Below are 21,402 nucleotides of genomic sequence, written 5' to 3' on the forward strand. Positions count from 1 at the left end.
AAGTGTTTTCACTTTTCTGGTAAAGTGTGACTTCAAAATTGGAGTGAATTCACAGAGGATTTCAGATCTAGATCTTTTCCTTTTATTAATAAGCAAAAAGAAAGGAACAAGGACTAACTGAAAAGGACAGTATGTTTTTACCTTGAAAACATTTTTAAATTTAAACTAAACTCTCCTTTTTATTGGGACTAAAGAATTGTGAATTATCACAGAAGCAGCAAAAAAGTACACTCATATATATCCAAGTCAAGAAGTTTAAAAAATAGTTTATATACGTATATTTATATAATTATATGAAACATAACTTTTTATATTAACCTACAGACCCCAAACTGCTCATATAATCTCTTCTTACCTTCAAATGTTAATTCTACAAACAATACATAAGCTTTTTAAAAATCCAAAGACACAGAAGTATTTTAGTATACATAAAATCTCTCACTAACCCCACCACCTCATAAGTCACCAGTGTAAATAGTTTGTTTGTATCCTTCCTGAAGTGCTTCTCTGATATTATCAACAAGCTATATAATATTAATAATTCAGAAACGCTTTAAGTTGCTACTTACTTCGATTCAGGTTTGGACACTGTGTTATGTATCCATTCGGCGTAAAGATGATTTTCCCATCTTGGATAATCCCCTTGATAACAGAAGAGAGAGGTGGCAATCAGTATTACAGTTACCAGTTCAAATGGCCCCTGTCACATGCTCTCTGCAGGGAATTTTTTTTTTTTTTTTTTTAAGCAAGACTGATAACCGTATTCAGAAGGTGAGTTGGCCTTAGTCCACACTGACCTACTCCAAACCATCCTCTTCTAAAAAATCTCGAAATATCCATTCATCTTGAGAAAGCTACAATTACTTACCACTGGTTTATGTTAATGATATCATAGAACTAAGGATCCAGCAGTCAACGTTCTTAAACTGTCCAACTATAAAGACATTGATGCAATAAAAATTCTCCTCAATGCCCTAGTCATCTTGGAACATTAAATATTGCTGATTTACAGGATTTTTTTAAGTGGGGAAAAAGCGACAATAGGAACATATTAGACTAAAATGCTCCATTGATTCATTTAGTCTAGGAAATAAAATTAGACATGGGGAAAACTCCTTAAGAACCGTGCTCTCAGCTAATTGAGTAACATGAGTCTTTGCTGGTGAGTCTTAAGATTTGCTCAACATCTCACTGTGGATAAAAGGTGGTCTTTTAATTCTGCAATTTAGTCTGGAAGAACAGCCCTAATTTAAAGAAAGTGTTCGGGGCTGCCATCTCTCAATGAAAATATTGACTTGGCTTTTGGATTTTTCACATTGAATTTCAAGATTCCGTTTTTAGGGTATTTTTTTTTCCTGATTTGATGGAAGAGATATTACAGAACAGATGGAACATGTAGAAGCTGGTTCAGATTATTGAGCTTAATCTATAAATAAAATATAGGCTTATGATAGTGTGGTGAGTCTTTCAGAGGGAGCAACATTTAACATTTATGTGCTCACCTTCTAAACAGCAGAAGGTAGCCAGCAAATGATGTTTCTGCTTATTATTCCAAGATAAAATGTTAATTGGAAATATTAATAGAAATAACAGGGTCACAAGGCCTCTTCCTCCGAATTAGATACTTTGATTAACCTCTTCCTCTTCGAGGATGATGCGGTGTCCATGATTACGAGAAGAGACAGCCTCACCATGGGAAGGGGGTGCCTGCCATAGCTCCTCAAAATGAATTTGTCAACTCTTGCCGGGGAATTACAGGGAGCCATTAATGGAGCACAGTCTAAGTCAATCAGCTTCTTCCTGGCACAAAGTTGCTCAGTTTTTCAAAGCAAATTAACTCCTTTGAGTGGCCAGGGTGCCTTTCAAGCACACGTGAGGAATTTGAGAAAAGCATGGGATTGGCAGTCAGGGGCCCACGGTTTAAGGTCTGGATCCATTTGTAGCTAACTGGGTGGACTTAGTAAGTCAACCACCCTCTCTGAGCTTCAGTTGCTTCATTTGGAAAAAGAAGTGCTGTATGCAAAAGCTACAGAACCTTCTAGCACTCAAGTGCTGGGTCAATGAAACAGGCGTCCCAACTGAAAGTGTCACAATTTAGATCTCTGTGCTTTTTTTTTTTTTGCGTTACGCGGGCCTCTCACTGCCGTGGCCTCTCCCGTTGAGGAGCACAGGCTCCGGACGCGCAGGCTCAGCGGCCATGGCTCACGGGCCCAGCCGCTCCGTGGCATGTGGGATCTTCCCGGACCGGGGCACGAACCCGTGTCCCCTGCATCGGCAGACGGACTCTCAACCACTGCGCCACCAGGGAAGCCCCAGATCTCCGTGCTTTTGCTAACTTTCAAGAGAAAAGAAAAAATCAGTCCAGAGCAGACAAAGCAATAGATTTCCCTCAAAGAACAGCCCATCAGAGAGAACTAAATACACATCAGGAAATACCTGTCTAATGAGGCTGAATATGGATGAAGTTATAGTGACCAACTATTCAGGTTTGCCTGGGATTTAGAGATTTCAGTGCTAAAACTGAGAGATTCCCAGGCAAACCAGGACAGTTGGTCACCCTCCCTGATGCCAAAGTGGCAAAAGCACACGTACCAGGAAAGGATGAGGTCTATCTATTACCTGCTGGTTAGAAGAGCCTAAATCATTCTTATTTTTATCAGCCATGGAAAGGGCCCTCAGAAACCTGGAGTATATTTGTCATGGTATTCTCTTTGTCAAAACAAAGAAAAAGTCCATTTGAGGGCTTCCCTGGTGGGGCAGTGGTTGAGAGTCCGCCTGCCGATGCAGGGGACACGGGTTCGTGCCCCGGTCCAGGAAGATCCCACATGCCGCGGAGCGGCTGGGCCCGTGAGCCATGGCCGCTGAGCCTGCGCGTCTGGAGCCTGTGCTCCGCAACGGGAGAGGCCACAGCAGTGAGAGGCCCGCGTAGCGCAAAAAAAAAAAAGTCCATTTGAAAAGGATTTCCCATCCACTTATCCTGTAGCAACATATATTATACATAGCGGTATTCCTTTTGTTTTCTTAATGACTGATTTTGTCACTTTATAAATTACTAATTGCCTCTCCCACCTGCCTCCCTCCTCTGTCTTTCCACTTTTAATCTCCGGCACACACGTGTGTGTTACACAGATCATTAGGTGAAGATCAATGATGTTGACTCGAACAAAAATGGAAATAAGAACTGACAGCTTCTCAATCCCTATCAACACAAAAACTCAAGGCACTTGATATTTCTTCTGAAAAAGAGGTCATGAGGGTCAGCCCACATACTGGCATAAAAACATCTTCTTGCCAAATGAATCAAGATGGGAATGCTAATTTATTTGAACGGATGTGATTCCATGCTGGATTAAATGAAGGGTGGCAATGTACTGTACAAATACCAACTGTAACCCCAAGAAGTGTGAGTGTATGTATGTGAACCTATAAATACATACCTGTGTATATATCCCAGTACCTCCCCATGACAAGAACCAAAAGGTCTTGCACTGAATTGTCATATGAACTAGAGTCATCCCTCAGTAGCTGGAAGGGAGTGGTTCTGGGACCCTCCCTTCCCCCCTCCACCACCCACCCACCACAGATATCAAAATCTGCAGATGCTTAAGTATTTTATATAAAACGGCGTAGTATGGCAGGTCCTCTGCATACACAGGTTCAGCATTCATGGAGTCAACCAACTGTAGACTAAAATTGGTTGATTCTGCGGATGAGGAACCTACAGATAGAGGGCCAACTGTATTTAGTGCCTGGACATTTGTCAATAAAAGAAGCATTTGCTAAGCCTGTAGTTTTCTTTAGAAAACAGAGTTTTATAAAGTATAAAGCAACAAACAACAAAGAGGCTCGATCAGACTTATTTCTCCCAGAAAAATCATCTGTGAGGATTTCTATAGATGAAAATGTACCTTAGAACACAGCAACTTCTCCCCAGAAAAGATGAAATAAGGGATAAAAAGATAGAATTTCTATTATTTCGCTTCATTTAACTTTAAATGTATCTACACTTAACTGAAAAAAGAAGAAAAGCTCTGGCTGGGCCTATAACTAGTAGACCTCATTTGATCTCATTTTTTGAGACCTATGCTTTACTTCATACCATTCACCACAGCAGTATTTCTCAAACTGCCAGTTTCTTAAGAATCACATTGAGTATTTGTTTAACATTCAGATTCCTGGTCAACCCCAGATTCTGTTTCAGGAGGGTTGGAGTAGGCCCAGGAATCATCATTTTTAAAAGCTGTCCCAAAGGATTCCCATGAAAGGTCAAGGGGCCCCACTTTGAAAAACCCTGCCCCATTGTCAATCACTTGGATTTTCTGGAGCAAGAGTGTTTACTCCTTACAAGTTCAGAGTGGTGAAAGTAGCCCCTGCATCCAGTACACGAACAGAATAAAATCTTACTGATTTGGAACTGAATGGTAACTAACCAAATCACTAAATTATAAAAACCATGAAAGCAAAAATCATAGGTTTTCACCTCAGCTTTCCCTGCCATTCCTATCATAGTATATTTCACAAAGTAGGTACAATCAATACCTAACCTGCATCAAATTCCTAAAAACTATAAATTATATAATTGTAAGAGAGCAAAATTTGCCACTCAAAATGTCTCATTGGCATGCAGATTATTTAGACCTGAAAACAATCAAGGCCCAAAAGACTCAGGAAGAAATTTTGACCTTCTCCCTAACTGCCTAAAAGAATTTAGATAGAGGGCCTGTTCCCAGAATAGAACTGTCATCAGAAATATCTGCAAGGAATATGAACTAGGTGTGGTGGGGCAACTTAGAGATCAGTGTGCACTCTGCACCCCATTGTCTCTGCATGGCCCAACAAACATTTATTTACTGAACATTTGCTTTGCCACCTCCGTGTGAATTGCCTACCTCCCCTTGAGTCCCAAAGACCTACCACCACCACACTCTCTGCTGTTGTCTTTAGCTGAAGACAGTATTTAAGGTGAGGGTTTCAGCCATTTTGGTCAGCTACTCAGTTTTCCTGGGTCTTTAATAACATGTGTACGTGTTATTAAAATTTGTTTTGAGTTTCTGCTAATTGGTCTCATGTCAATTTAATTCTTAGACTTGTCAGAAGAACCTAGAAGGGTAGAGGAAAATTTCTTCCTCCCTGACGCAATATTGAACTATAACTTTCACAGCTATTAAGAGTGTGAAAATCATGTAGAATGCTAGTTGTTAAACTAGGGGAACATATCAGAATTTTAGAGGAGGGTGAGGGAGCACAGTCATGTATGAAATTTTGACAGTGGTTCTGAGGTGATTTTGAGATGCCTGATAAAAACTACTGATCTAGGGCCAGATTACCTGGTCACCTGAGCTATGAAAAACCTAAAGCTCTGATACTTTAATTAGCTTTCCTAAAGGACACCTTAATCTTAGGCCATCAACTACAGGTCTACTAACTCCAAACAAGGGCTGGGCCACTGCAACACAGTGTAAGTAAAATATATCGTTCGAGAAAGTCTCACAGTTATGTGGGCTTTGTAGCACAAAATGGTGCTACAAGGAAGTCCTGTTATCAAAATGAGGTTCTATCTTAACTGCCTTCATGGAAAGATACTATTCAACCATCCATAATGAATTATTTGCATTAGATACTAACAGCTTGCTAAAACAGTTTTTCAATGCTGGAAAACTGAGGTCCTTTTAGGTAGCCTAACATTCTCCCCTGCAATCTTATTTGCACTATTAATTTGCTAAACAATCCATTTTCTTGTTGTTAGTGCAATGCTAAATCTCAGCCCCTCTGAGGATCTAAAAAATTCCCTAAGGGGCAGAGCCCGAATTAATAAGCTTTTACTATCAGTACGATGGAAAGAAGAAAAACAGATATTTTTTCCTCTTTGTGACATCCACCTGTTGCCACCTTCTACTTCCCCCTGCACTCAGCTCACCAGGCACTGAAAACGAAATTTGTACCAGGCAGGTTATACATTATGGGTTTTTTGTCTGGGGCACTGATGCCCATTATTTCCGTTGTTCCAAGAACATTTACTCATTTCACAGTAAGAAATATAGGAAGATCAATAAAAAGATTAGAAAACTTCTGCCATTATTATCCTCTTATGTATGTAATAACTATTAGGCAAACCCCACTAACACTCGGAGCTCTCTGATACAAATGAAAGCAGCTTTGCCGCCAAACAAATGCTAATTCTTTCTTCAACGCTCTTATTTCCCTGCAGATCTCTGTTTACATTGAAGAAAATGGTTCCATTTTTTTTGTATGCTAAAACACTGAAACAAATTGCTTTAAAAGGGGAAGGAAAAGGAGGTGGGGAGAGTTCCTGGAAGGCATGTAAATATATGGATGAGGATGTGTTCTGTTTACAAACTGGCAAGGACCCAAGCTTTGGCAACAGGCTAACAAAAAGTAAGACTTGGGAAACCGACAAGGAGGATTTTCACAATGCAGCCAATTATGTATTTCTGCCCCGAAGACAGTTAATAAAATATTCCAGCGTGCATAAAGGCCAAGAAAGACACTTGTCGACTTGCATTATGATCAATAAAAACTGTCAGTTTATTAGCATATCATTAGCTGTCCTGCCGTTTCCAAAGCCTTAATGCACAGAAATATTAATCTACAAATATATAAGATTCCCCAGTTCTGTGACTTTGACTTTCTGCATGAAAGGAAAAATGAGAATTAGAGATGGGAGGAATCCAATATAACTTCTTTTTCTATGTGCCTATAAACATATGTTTACCACCTGTGGAATTATGGGAACCAGCTGAGGTTAAAAAAAAAAAAAACAGCTGTGGCATTAAAAAAAAAAAAAAAAAAGTAATTTCACTTCCCAGTGACAGCTCAGCTGTTAAGGAGACAGTGAAGTCCAGGTAAGGGAAAGGTTTCAGACCCAAGTTCACCAGACAGAAAAATAGAGAGAGACAGAGACAGAAAGGCTTGGCGTCTGTGAAGGGCTTTGAGATGGGAATTCTCCACAAGATCTCAACGATTTAGAAACTGTCAGAACGTCCAAACCTCTGAAGCACTGTGATTCACCTAGGCTTACCCTCTGGAATAATGACAGCATAATCGTCTTAGAATGCATCAAAGGGAAATTGAGCAGTAGGCAACCACCTTGATAATGAAAACCTATGACAATCAGAAGATTCAGATAAGCCCATCACTACTGGCTAACTATTTTCTCAAATGAATGCTGTTTTTTGTTTTTTTTTTTTCCATTTTTTTTTAAGTTTATTTATTCATTTTTTTAATTAGTTTCTGCTTTATAACAAAGTGAATCAGTCATACATATACATCTGTTCCCACATCCCTTCCCTCATGCATCTCCCTCCCTCCCACCCTTCCCATCCCACCCCTCCAGGCGGTCACAAAGCACCGAGCTGATCTCCCTGTGCTCTGCGGCTGCTTCCCACTATCTATCTACCTTACGTTTGGTAGTGTATATATGTCCATGCCTCTCTTTCGCTTTGTCACAGCTTACCCTTCCCCCTCCCCATATCCTCAAGTCCATTCTCAAGTAGGTCTGTGTCTTTATGAATGCTGTTTTGAAGTGAAGAAATCCCCAGCCTGTGTTCTGTGTCTCTGATAGGAAGTAACTAAAGCTAGAGGCTTACGAGCCAAGCAACAAGCAAGTGATTCCACCCTCTGCTCTTTTATCAGCAGCACTTTCATTGCACTATTCCTAAAGATGCACCAGGACCCAGAAATTAGGTTTGACAAGTGAGCCTTTGTTTTTACTTTGCCTATGAAATGATGTATTCATACTTAAAACAGAGAACAGGGCTTCCCTGGTGGCGCAGTGGTTGAGAGTCCACCTTCCGATGCAGGGGACACAGGTTCGTGCCCCGGTACGGGAGGATCCCACATGCTGCAGAGCGGCTGGGCCCGTGAGCCATGGCCGCTGAGCCTGTGCTCCGCAACAGGAGAGGCCACAACAGTGAGAGGCCTGCGTACCGCAAAAAAAAATAAAAAATAGAGAACAATACAGTTTTAACCTGAAAACACAACATAAGCATTATTTAGTTTGGGTGTTCTGACAGTTTCTAAGCATATACGGAGCCAAAAGGCAGGTGTGGTTCTTGGACCCAGGAGACAGCTTCTACCAGGTATATATTAAAAGCCTGAGAAGTCACTGGAGAAGTGACTGCCTCTTTTACAGGGAGATTTTTGCAGTACTGATCAAGGTAATTTCTGTAATGAGACAGTGATACATTCCCCCTACCCCAGCCATCTCACCTCACCAAAGGATGGAATGAAACACGGGCTGGTATATAGGGAGATGAGTTTTGAAAGGTTTCCTTCTAAAGAGCTATTGGATGGAGCTACTCCTATAGGGGAACAAGGAGAATCACAGCGCTCCCTAGGGAGATGTGGTGTGTGGAACTGCCACCTCCTTTTGGTGCTTCTCACTGGGACCACCTGTTTCTTTGGGCTAGAGCCCTGGAAAAAGACAGGTCTGTCTCCTCCACAGGATATGGCATACCTATGAAATACTCCACCATCTAACACAGTGACTAGTACATAGCAAGCAAGCCCCTAAAAAATATTTGTTGACTGAATAAGCAAAAATATTGAAAAAGAAAGTTCTAAGCTTCAATCCTATTTCCATCACTTGCAAACTATGTGAGACTGGCAAGTTGCTTAATCTTTCTGAGCTCCATTACCTGATTTACACAGTAGGGATAACACAGTCGGCCCTTTGTATCTGCAGATGCACAGTTCACAGCATACATGGATTTTATATAAGGGACTTGAGCTTCCATGGATTTTGGTATCCACAGGGGTCTTGGAAACAGGATACAGAGGGACAATTATAATAACTACCTTATTAGGATTCTCTGAAGGTGACACACAATTAACTAAGATAATATATGTACAGCCAGACTAGGTCTAGAACATAGAAAGCAGTTAATAATTGTTGGTACTCTCTTCCTCATCCCCACAACCCACCTCCGCAGGAAAATGATTGTCCAAGTCTGTAAACACCCGTTGTGTTTTCTGCCTGTATCAGGGATTTGGGCTCTTAGGCAAGGATTCCTTATATCTACAGAGAATCATACACTCATCAAGCTGGAATAGATAACAGGACAAACTATTCTCCCTGTCTTAATCATAAGTTCCCAACTAAAACAGAAGTCCCTAAAAGGCAGCAAAAGTGCCTGTCTTTACTACAGTATAGAGTTAAGCATATACAGAGCATTAAATACATAAGAAAGAGGGAGAAGGAATGCATGCTGTAAACCTACTAAGTGTCGGGTGCTTTTAATATATATATTCTTATACAATCTGCATTACCTTTATGAGAGACATCTTTGCACTTTACAAATAAGGCAGATTCATAGCTAGTGCATTTATTCATTCATGTTAAGAGTACATCATCTGCCAACTGTGTACCTGATACTATTTGAAGCACTTGCTAAATAAAACAGACACAGTTCTGACCCTGGTAAATCTTAGAATCTAGATAATGTGACCAATAAGAAACAAGTAACCCCCCCTATAAATTATTCAGGATCAGCTACCTAATTTGCAGAGTCCCTTGTTTCAAAAATTATTGAAAACTTGAAGGTAGCAACAGCAGAGCCTTAAACCAATCATGGGGGCCTTTCTAAGTGCAGCACCCTGTGGGATTGTTTTCTTCACCCTGCTCAAACCTGCTGGTGAATTCTGGCAAATTTTTCATTTCAGTTGTACTTCCCAGCTGTGGAATATCTATTTAGTTCCTTTTTGTAATTTATCTTTATTGATATTCTCATTTGTGCATACATAATTTTCTTCACTTCCTTAAGCTCTTTGTCCATGTTTTCCTTTAGCTCTTTGAACACATTTAGGATAGTTGTTTTCAAGTCTTCATCTAATGGGTCCAATATCTGGGCTTCCTCCAGAATGGCTTATGTCCATTTATTTTGTTTCTTTGAATGGCAATACCTTCCTAGTTTTTTGTTTGCCTTATGACTTTATTTGAACACTGGACAACTGAATATTGTAATGACTCTGAAGATCAGTCTCTCCCTTCCCCAGGGTTTCCTAGGGGTTTTTTTGTTTGTTCTTTTTTGTTTATTGTTGAATGCTGTAGTAATCCATTTGTTTAGTAACTTATCTGACTATTTTTATAGAGACTGTACTCCTTATTATGTCTGGTCACTAAAATCTCTGTTCTGGAACTTGGGTTCAGAAAGTTTTTAGACCAAGATTTCCTTGAATGCCAGGAGCTGGGAGAGGGGGAAAGTTGGGGGAGAGCATGCTATATGCTGGAGCCCTCATTTAACACTTAGCCATGCTTGCACTGATCCAAGGGATCAGCCCAAAGTGAGTGTTTAGGGTATTCTCAGGTCTTTTCTGAGCATGAATCTTGCTCTGGGCATGCATATAGCTTTCTAAATTCCTCATATACATGATTGCTTTTGAATGCCTTAAACTGCCCAAAGAATCTCTCTCCTCAGCTCTTCCTCCTATCTCTACATTGTCTAATATGTGTCAACTGTAATCTTTTGCCCCAGATTGTTTGGTAGCTTTGCAATATTTTCAAGAAATGTCCACCAATTTTTTTGGCCTGGGAGAATTCTGAGTTAGGTGAAATAAAGATAAGTGTCTTGCATCAGTCCTTCAGATAGTCCCAGACAGAGCAGACATACAAAATAATTTGTAGATAAGATTTGCTCTGTTCCCTCCAGAGCCAGGGACCATTTTCCCACACTGGAAACATGGGCTGACATCTTCAAGACTGCCGCTGAGCTGTAGCTGGTGTGGGGCGAGGGCAAGTAAAAATGCCATAAAGCTTTCCCGCTATTTTGATGTTGCCTTTTTCTTGATTCATAATTAGCTTGGTTGCTTCAAACATTTAATGTTTGCCAAAATTCTGACAAAGTTGTTTCTAACAGTTTCTGCTTGGTTTTTTTTTTGATGTTTCTGTGGAAGTAAAGAAACTTGGAGCTGCCTACTCCACCGTTTCTTGACATCCAGCTACCTGTGTTCTAACAATCCCTCCTGGAGATTCAGATGCAGTCTAAAGCTGGAGGGACACTAAGCTAAAAAGACACTAAAGCAGAAGCTAATTATTGACTATATCTTATATTTTGTGAGATCTTTATAGAGACCAAGGTGAAACACTAATCTAGACCATCAACACACGTCACCTATGTCAGTGCACTCAAATTTGAGCCTTCAAATCTACAGATCAAAACCAGTGAGAGGGCTTCCCTGGTGGCGCAGTGGTTGAGAGTCCACCTGCCGATGCAGGGGACACGAGTTCATGCCCCGGTCCGGGAGGATCCCACATGCCGCAGAGCGGCTGGGCCCGTGAGCTATGGCTGCTGAGCCTGCACGTCCGGAGCCTGTGCTCCGCAATGGGAGAGGCCACAACAGTGAGAGGCCCGCGTACCGCAAAAAAAAAAAAAAAAAACACCCAAGTTGGGCATTGAAGGAACACATTTCAACATAATAAAAGCCATATATGACAAGCCCACAGCTAATATCATACTCAACAGTGAATGGTTGAAAGCTCTTCTTCTAAGATCAGGAAAAAAGACAGGATGTCCACTCTCACCACTCTTAAGTCAACATAGTACTACAAGTCCTAGACAGAGCAATCAGGCATGAAAAAGAAAAATAATAGGTTTCCAAATTAGAAAGGAAGAAGTAAAAATGTCTTTGCTTGCAGATATGATCTTATACACAGAAAATCCTAAAGACTCCACCAAAAAACCTTTTATAACAAATCAGTGAAGTCAGTAAAGTTGCAGGGTACAGAATCAAAATATATAAATCAGTTGCATTTACATACACTAACAACAAAATACCCAAAAAAGAAATAAAACAATTTCATTGACAATAGCAGCAAAAATAATAAAATACTTAGGGATAAATTTAACCAAGGAGATGAAAGATCTGTATACTGAAAACAACAAGACTTTGATTAAAAACTGAAGAAGAGGGCTTCCCTGGTGGCGCAGTGGTTGAGAATCCGCCTGCCGATGCAGGGGACATGGGTTCGTGCCCCGGTCTGGGAAGATCTCACATGCCGCGGAGCGGCTGGGCCCGTGAGCCATGGCCGCTGAGCCTGAGCGTCCGGAGCCTGTGCTTCGCAACGGGAGAGGCCACAACAGTGAGAGGCCCACGTACCGCAAAAAAAAAAAAAAAAAAAAACTGAAGAAGACACAAACAAATGGAAAGATATCCCATATGTTCATGGATCAGAAGAATTACCACTGTTAAAATCTCCACACTACCCAAAGCAATCTGTAGATTCAGTGCAATTCCTTTCAAAATTCAAATGGCATTTTTCACAGATATTGGAAAAAACCCTAAAATTTGTATAAAATCACAGAAGACCCCAAATAGCAAAAGTAATCCTGAGAAAGAACAACAAAGCTGGAGGCATCACACTTCTGGATTTCAAACTGTACTACAAAGCTATAGTAATCAAAACAGTATGATACTAGCAAAAAAAAAAAAAAAAGACACATAGACCAATGGAACAGAATTGAAAACCCAAAAATAAATCCTTGCCTATACAGTCAACTAATATTTGCAAACCATATGCCTGATAAAGCATTAAAATCCAAAATATACAAAGAACTCATACAATGCAATAGCAAGATAAAGTCTGATTTTACAATGGGCAGAGGAACTGAAGAGACATTTTTCCAAATAAGACATGCAAATAGCCAAAAAGTACATGAAAAGGTGCTCAGCATCACTAATCATCAAAAAATGCAAGTAAAAAACCATTATGAGATATTACATTATACCTTTTAAAATGCCTATCATCAAAAAGACAAGAGATAACAAGTGTTGGAGAGGATTAGAGAAAAGGGGAACCTTGTGCACTGTTGATAGAAATGTAAATTGGCACCACCACTATGGAAAGCAACATAGAGATTCCCCAAAAAGTTGAAAATAGAACAGCCATATGATCCAGCAAGCCCACTTCTGGGTGGCTTCCACATAATTTGGGGTATATATCCAAAGGAAATGAAATCACTACCTCATAGAGATATCTGCACCCCCATGTTCACTGCAGCATTATTCATAATAACCAAAATATGGAAACAACCTAAGTGTCTGTAAACAGATAAATGCATAAAGAAGATATGGTATGTCTATGTACACACACACACACGAGTGGAATATTACTCAACCACGAGAAAGAAAAAAATCCTGCCATTTGCAACATGGATGGACCTTGAGGGCATTATGCAAAGTGAAACTAATCAGACAGAGAGAAAAATAATGTATAATATCACTTATATGTGGAATCTAAAAACCTGACTCATAGAAACAGAGAGTAGAATGATGATTGCCAGGGTTTAGAGGGAGTGGGGGAAATGGGAAGATGTTGGTCAAAGAGTACCAGCTTCTAGTTACAATATGAATAAGTTCTGGGGATCTAATGTACAGCATGGTGATTATATTGTATTATATAATTGAAAGCTGCTAAGAGAGTAGATCTTAAATGTTCTCACCACAGAAAAGAAATGATAATTATATGATATGATGGAGATGTTAGCTAACATTATGGTAGAAATCATTTTGCAATATATTAAGTGTGTCGAACTGTTGTATACCTTAAACACACATAATGCTATATGTCACTGATATCTCAATAAAGTTGGAATAGAGAAATAGATTAAAAGAAAGAAAAGGAATAAACTTAAATATCTAACTTCCTGATATTGGCCTACATTCCTCTGGTTTTCACTTCCCTTCATGTATTTATCCTCTAAGGATATACCTTATTGTAAGTGCAATGACAAATCATAAAAGATTTCTGTTGTTTTATCCAGCATTTACAGGCATTTTGAAGCAAGAGGATTTTTAAAATATCTAGTCTACCATACTGCCAGAAGCGAAATTCTGCCATTCTATTGAAGAACAAGACAATCTTTAAATTTCATGACGTTTTTAACTTTTTCAATTCACTTTATCACTGAATCCTCATGTTTCTATGAATGCAGTTATTGTATTGGGTTGGGCAAAAAGTGCGTTCAGGGTTTCTCCAAAACACCTTATGGGAAAACTCGAACGAACTTTTTGGCCAACCCAATATTACTCTCTTTATAGACAGGAAAACCAAAGCTCATGGAAGTTGAGTCGTTTCTTACTGCTTATCTAGACTAGACATCCACTCAAAACTGAATTAACAGGTTCTGACAATGAAAACCAATTTGAAAATTACCTTAAATCTCCCAGAAGTAGGGCAATAAGAAACATTTTGAGGATTATTTACATTCTGGATCATCCATATCTGGCAGTAGAGTGAAGTGTGTGACCTTGGGCAAGTCATTGAACTCTCTGTCTAGTCTCAAAACACCTATGTCAGAGAACTGTTGTGACAATTAAGTGATTAAATTCACATCAAGCACATAGAAAAGCAAAAGTAGAAAGTAGTGCTTACTTTGAATAAACCATGCTTTTGGTTGCGCTGACCAAGCCATAAATTGCTTCCTGGGGGAAGGTTGGTCTCAGGAGGGTCTATCACACGTTCATAAATCCTATAAGGGCAAAGAACACAGTTACTAATAAAGAGGCTCAAAGCAGAACCAGAAGGTACATGCACACTGTTTGAAGTACTCATGGCATTAGCTGCTGGTATAGAGAGATGAAGCCAACATGCGGCACATTTTAGATGACAGGTAACATAAACAGAGATCTGTTTCCTGACAACACTTAGACACATTGTCTGGGCCCCTCCTGGCTTTCTATCTTTGCCCTTTTGGTAAGGGAAGAAGGAAAAGGGTAACATTTTTGAGTGTCTATTCCGAGCAATGAATTTCATACAAACTCTGTGCGTAAAGTGGTTTTGTCCATGTTGCAGGTGAGAAAGCTGAGGTTCGGGGACTGTAAATGGGTCAACCAAGACAGCCAGGGAACAGTAAAGTTGGGATGAGAATCTCCACCTGTCTGGCTGCAAAGCCCATGTACCCTCCTTTGTGCTCTACTACTCCCTGACTGCTTTATTCAGCTGCTACTCATTTCTACAGTAACCTCCTATCCCCCTCTAAATAACTGAGTAGCAGCTGCATACATGATAATGTGCCTAGTGTACAAAATCAAGTAACTGAAGTCATCACCCAATGAACATTTCTTTATGAGCATTTCTTTATGCTCCAAGCTCCATACAAGGCAACAGGAGACAGAGCAATAAACCAGACATACAAAGTCCCACCCTCATAGAGTAAAAGATAAAATTCTGTACATGAAGAAAACCTTCACATGATATAGAAAGACATATAACTAATACAGAGAAGGCAACAGTCCCAGGATCTTTGAAAGCACTGATAAAGCCTACTGAACGACTGAATTGTCTCAGTTGCTCTGCCCTCCCAAGCCCCACATTAGTCAGTTACAAATCTTGAAATTTAGAAACAGTCCCTGTAACCACCAGCTGACCACAGGCCTCCACCTCACCCCTGGCAAGTACTTTGCAGCACCTGAGGACTGAGAAGGGAAAGGAAGAGCTTGCCTAAGAACTGAACTTGTCTCCTTAGACGCTCAGAAGATTCTGAATGGGGTGAGATATAGGGACCATCTGTGAATTTCCATTCCTCATGATGGCCCTGTCCATTCCATTCATTCCTCTGTCCTTACTTGGAGCAGCCGTGGGGAGAATCATCCCCCAGGTAGGTCCAGAGGTCTAACAACTCATCAATCCTCCCAGCTGGGATGCAGCTGACTGCCTCCTGGCAGAGGGTGATGGATTCCTCCAGCAGCTCTCAGTAGGAAAGTGCGTAAGACCTGAAGGACTGTCCAGTTGTGTCAAAGCCAGTGAATGATTGCAAGGCCGTTGCAGCTGGGAACTATCACACTGCAGCCTTATATCTTAGCCACATCGTGCATTACTCTCCTATTCCCCACTGGAAACATGCTGTTTCCTAACAACACATGCAAAATATTCAACTGACAAAGATCTAAATATATCAGATCCCCCTCTATTAATTATCCTTCCATTATAAATGGAGGCTCAAAACATAATCAAGGAAAAATAAGTTTCCCTGAAAAAGATAGCCTGTGTTTTCTCCACAAAAATGCAACCTTTCTTTCTGTATGTTAGAAGGAAACATTTTAAATGAAACAACTTGTCAAACCTGCTTTAATACAAGAAGATGCTATATACTTCCTTAAAAAAGTTTTTTTCTAATATTAGTGAAAAACTAGAAACAAGCCAAATTTACAACAAAAGAGAAACACATACGTTACAGTAGTTCAGCTTGACAGAATTTACTACAGTCATTTAGAGTGATTAAATATGCAGGTTATGAAATATGGGAAAATATATACAAAATAATTTTCACCAGAGAAAAGTAGAATGCAAAATTATTTATGCACTATGGAGATAACGATGCAAAAATTATGTTCAACGCTGGTGAATTTCAGAGGAGGCCAGAGAGAAACGGAAATCGCTATTTAGGGCAAGAGGCAGAAGAATAATTTTCTAGGAGTTCATTTCACTAAAAAATTGAAAATGTTGTCAAACTATTTATCTTCACCTTCATTTTAAAACATTTGCATCTATCAGAGTGAGAGGAGCTTTCCATTCCAATGCTTTCTTTTTGGTTTTCAATATGCTAGAATGTGAGCTCCAATGAGCAAAGGAGGCCTTTATCTAATGTTTACTAAGTGCAGGATCCTGGACTGGATCTGGGGGCAGGAAAAAAGAAAATCTCATAAAGGACATTAGTAGAAAACTGGTGAAATTTGAATAGAAACCATAGATTACAAAATAGTATTGTACTGGTGTTCAATTTCCTGATTTTGAGAATTTGGATAGTGTTTATTTAAATGTCTTGTTCTTAGGAACTATGCACTGTAGTATTGAGGGGTAGAGGGTCATGAGGTTTGCAACTTACTCTCAAAGAGTTCAAAATAACAATGTGTATATACACAATATAAGTACATAGATATGTAAACACACATTATTACTTTGAGAGAAAGAGCAGAATCTGAGCAAAGAGTTTATGATTGTTTTTTGGACCATTCTCAATTTTTCTGTAGGATTAAAATTATATTAAGCTAAAAAGTTTTAAAAATAGAGTGAAAAAGCTAAAAAGGTCTATAATTATGTAAATTAAAACTGCATACATGCAAAACTATTTTATCGATTAGCCAAAGATATACACAAACTTTAAGAGTCACATAAGGTATATGACAGTGTTTTCCTAAAGGAATGGGAATGGTTGGGGGGAGGGGAGTAAAAGGAAGGAAGGGAGGGAGGTGGGGAGAGGAGGAGAGGGGGAAAGCGAGGAAGGAAGGAAGGAAGGAAGGAAGGGAGGGAGGGAGGGAGGTGGGGAGAGGAGGAGAGGGGGAAAGCAAGGGAGGGAGGGAGGATTGCATGGATTAATGCTGATAATATCTCATAAACTAAGAAACAGGAATTATCACATCCCTAACCTCACCCTTGTACAGGGGGAGTTATGACACCAACATACCAGACAAAGACAATCAGAATCTTGGCAAAAGGGCTGCTGATCCCTGAGGTGGACTGGCTCAGGCAGATAAGCCGGTAGGGCACAATGATCTGTCACTTAAATCTAGTATTGCCCAAATCAACTGAAATGAAAAGTCAAAGCTAATACATGAACTCCTTGGTTTCCAGCGTGGTCAGGAAATCGAACACTGTATTCTGATATTCTACTATTCTGGTTAATGAGGTTTCCTTCCCATCAGGAAACATCTGACTGTCTACAATGTGTGTGACACTCTGCTGGCTATGGGGACACACAGGCGAAGTTAGCACAGCCAAGTTCCTGCCCTCAGGTGAAATGCCTGAGCCAGACAGACAACACACCCACACACACCTTAAAATTCAGTGCAATAAGTGCAAGGATCTACGGAAGCAGAGAAGAAAGAAAATATCGTATATGTATAGCTGATTCACTTCGTTATACAGCAGAAACTAACACAACGTTGTAAAGCAATTATACTCCAATAAAGATATTTAAAAAAAAAAAAAAGAAAGGGAAGACTTTCCAAAGAAGGGGACACTACAGCTGAGTTGTGAATGAAGAATAAAGTAGAGCTGACACACCCACATAACATCCAGCACTTACACAGTACCTACCGTGTGCCAAGCATTTGTACTAAGGACTTTCCTTATATTGATTTACTTAATCCTCACAATACCACCATCAGGCAGGTATTCTTGGCTTGGCAAGGTTAGATAACTTGTCCATGGTTAGGCAGCTGGTGAATGGCAGAGCTGGGATTTGAACCCAGATCCCAAGTCTGTGCTATTCACTCAAATAATTAAAATTCCTAACTTGACTTACTTATCAGGAAGGGAAAGGGGAAACAAGATCACATGCCAAAGCACAAGGTCAGGACCCGTTAGCTCTCCCAGAACCCACTTTCTCTTCCTCCTTGCTACACTGCTACGTGGCTACAACGTTTCCAGCCTCCTTCACCTCTGGGTGTGGCCATGGAATGTGAATGGAAGGGATCTGCACCACTGCTAGCCATGACCTAGCCCCAGAAAACCTCCCTCAAGCATCTTTCACATTGTCTCTTTCAGCTGACAAGAGAAGGCTCTAAGGGCTGAGAGGTGGGCAGAGCCACAAGATGGCAGGGCCTGGATTCCTAAATGATGATGTGGGAGGCCACCTGCCAGCCAGACACACCCAACCGGACGGCAACCCAACTGAGATAGAGAGGATGTTCCGTAGTTGTGGCTAGTATTCTTTACCCTAACAAGTATACCCCAACGAAAAATAGAAAGGTGACTGTTATAGATTCACGCCCGTAATGCCAAGAGATATCAGAGATCGTGTGGTATAGCAGAGACACATGAATTTGGGATAAAATAGATTTAGGTTCACATTCCAGTTGTGCATTCTACTAGCTATATGACCTTAATTAAGTTATTTAATTTCTCTGTACCTCAGCTTTCGCATTTACAAAACAGGGATGGACTTCCCTGGTGGCGCAGTGGTTAAGAATCCACCTGCCAGTGCAGGGGACACGGGTCCTAGCCCTGGTCCGGGAAGATCCCACATGCTGCGGAGCAACTAAGCCCATGCACCACAACTACTGAGCCTGTGATCTAGAGCCCACGAGCCACAACCACTGAGTCCACGTGCCACAACTACTGGAGCCCGTGCACCTAGAGCCTGTGCTCCGCAACAAGAGAAGCCACCGCAATGAGAAGCCTGCGCACCGCAACGAAGAGTAGCCCCCGCTCGCTGCAACTAGAGGAAGCCCGTGTACAGCAATGAAGACCCAACGCAAGCAAAAATTTAAAAAATAAAAAACGGGGATGTTACTGCTGACTGAATGGGCTGGGGTGAGGCTTGAATTAAATAGTTTTAATGCCATTGGTACACAGTAGGTGCTGCCAGTCTGTAAAATTCACAGGTGTCTAAGGATGCAGAGCTACACAGGTCACATGATACATTTCAGCCCACCGGCTGCACCTCACATCAAATGAATCCACTGAGATGGGATTATCAGTATCTTAGGTGCCTGGCTTGTGCTTTGGGACACAGTTTAGGGGAATGACATCACTGTCACATGGGAGGGTGTGGGATTTCAATGTTACAATGCAAGAATTTAGTGTCTATTTTGTCATAAATTCCCACACTGAAAATTTTTAAATCCTAAATTTCTTTTCACCTTCTACAAATTTAAAAGCTAGAACAAGTGAATATGTAACAGGAACAAAACAAAGAAATTAACAGCATTAACTTCTGTTGCTGTTTAACCTGATTAGTTAGAGTGCACACTGACAACCTACTTAGATTCTAAACTTTGGATTAAAACAAAATTTTTGGACAAAGTACATTTTCTATGACATACCAAAATCCCAGTATTTTTACTATGTTAGTTTTAAAATGTCATTCATTAGCTTTTTTCAATTCTTTCAAGACGTAAGTCACAAACTTTTCTATGCAAATTAAGCAAACAACTTAATATCTTTTACATCCCTCCAAAATATGTAATTCTTTGACATTTACAAAAGCTTGACTTTTGTTGAAAGTTCATCATAAACTCACATTAGACAGGAGAAGGGCTCAGGAAAAAGGAAGAGGTATAAGAAATATTTTATAATATATTAGACTGTATGTTTGAACACACAATCACCAAACCAAGAACAACAACAACAAAATACATAGTTTTTATATGAGTAAAATATGACAAGACACTACTCCTAACACTTTTGCCTAATCCAGTACTAGGCACTTTCCTACTCCATTTGGGACCTTAATTGGATTTAGCCAATCCATATAAAAGGTTTCTGGGGAAACAAAAAATGTCAGCAGTAAGCCAAAGCCCTCTAAGTTCTTACTTCAGGCCGTCCTTATTTATCCTTTTTATATATATTATTTTTTATGTATTCTGACTGCCCTGTATTTTGGTTCTTTACTGATCTCTGAGACCCTGCCCGCTTGGATGGCCCATTTGGACACACTCTCTAGAACATCAGCATATGACTCTATACCCTCCCACTAACCTTTGAAGTCTAAAATTCTGGTCCTGGCTGAACCTGCTTTCCCAGACCTCCCTGCCAAGGAAGGAGCAATTGGTCTTTCCTGGTACCCCTGGGTCCAGCACTTTCACACTCAAGTTGTGTCTGCACTTCCTGACTGCTACAACCACTGATTATCTGCTGAGTATGGAGGAAATAAAACCCTCGCAACATCCCTGCACCTGCTCACTTGTCTCCTGCACTAACACCTTCCCTGACCATTCTATATAAAGTAGCAACTAACCACTCATCACTTAGCTTGTTTTACCCTTATCAAAGCACATGACTCTCCACAGTTGGCTCTTTGCTGATGGACTGTCTCCTCCTACCAGAAGTAAGCATCTTGAAAGCAAGGACCTTGTCTATCTTTTTCATGTCAGTATCTCTACCATCTGGAAGAGAGCCTAGTCAAAGTAGGTGCCCACTCCATATACTGAATGAATGAATGAAGGCAGTATGTTCAGAATAAGAGGGCTACAGACAGTTATACAAGTCCTAAAGTATTATGGCTAAGACTTTATGATGCGCAATTCCCAAAAATGAATGACATAAACTAAGAAATCAGACAGTTGAACTTGAGACTTTATGCAGATATTCCTGAGGAGAATGCAGTCAATGAAAATGAGTGACATGTGTAACTTTTTTCAAGTGTTTTCCTCCATCATCCCCAGCTCATGAGATTTACACAAGAAGCCCCCGCCCTCCCCCCACCAAAATAGAGCAAGATAAAAAAAAACCCTCTCACTGTTTTCCATCCAGAAAAGACATAGGGATAGCAAGTTTGAATCTGTCAGGCAGACAACTCACTAACAGGAAAGCCAGATATATGTATTTCAGAAAGAGATAGTCAAGAGAAATAGTCAGCAACTTGAAAATTAATCAGATCAAGCATAGTCCTTTTGATAAGTGCACAATTTACTGCTTAAGTTGATGGCATTATAATCAGCCCA

At 40.3% G+C, this 21,402-nt stretch overlaps 1 protein-coding gene across 1 annotated transcript in view; it reads right to left on the reverse strand.

Moving 5' to 3' along the window:
• The window catches only part of NELL1 (neural EGFL like 1), a gene marked incomplete at both ends in the record, with an annotated part of 833,612 nt that overhangs the window by 653,792 nt on the left and 158,418 nt on the right, over window positions 1-21,402 (reverse strand). Inside the window, 2 exons of the mRNA XM_081240682.1 lie at window positions 570-642; window positions 14,390-14,486. Coding sequence (XP_081096808.1) covers window positions 570-642; window positions 14,390-14,486 — 170 coding nt within the window. The remainder of the gene's footprint in view (window positions 1-569; window positions 643-14,389; window positions 14,487-21,402) is intronic.

This window comes from Mesoplodon bidens (assembly GCF_964165515.1).
Source record: "Mesoplodon bidens genome assembly, chromosome: 7".
NCBI classification, from domain to species: domain Eukaryota; kingdom Metazoa; phylum Chordata; class Mammalia; order Artiodactyla; family Ziphiidae; genus Mesoplodon; species Mesoplodon bidens.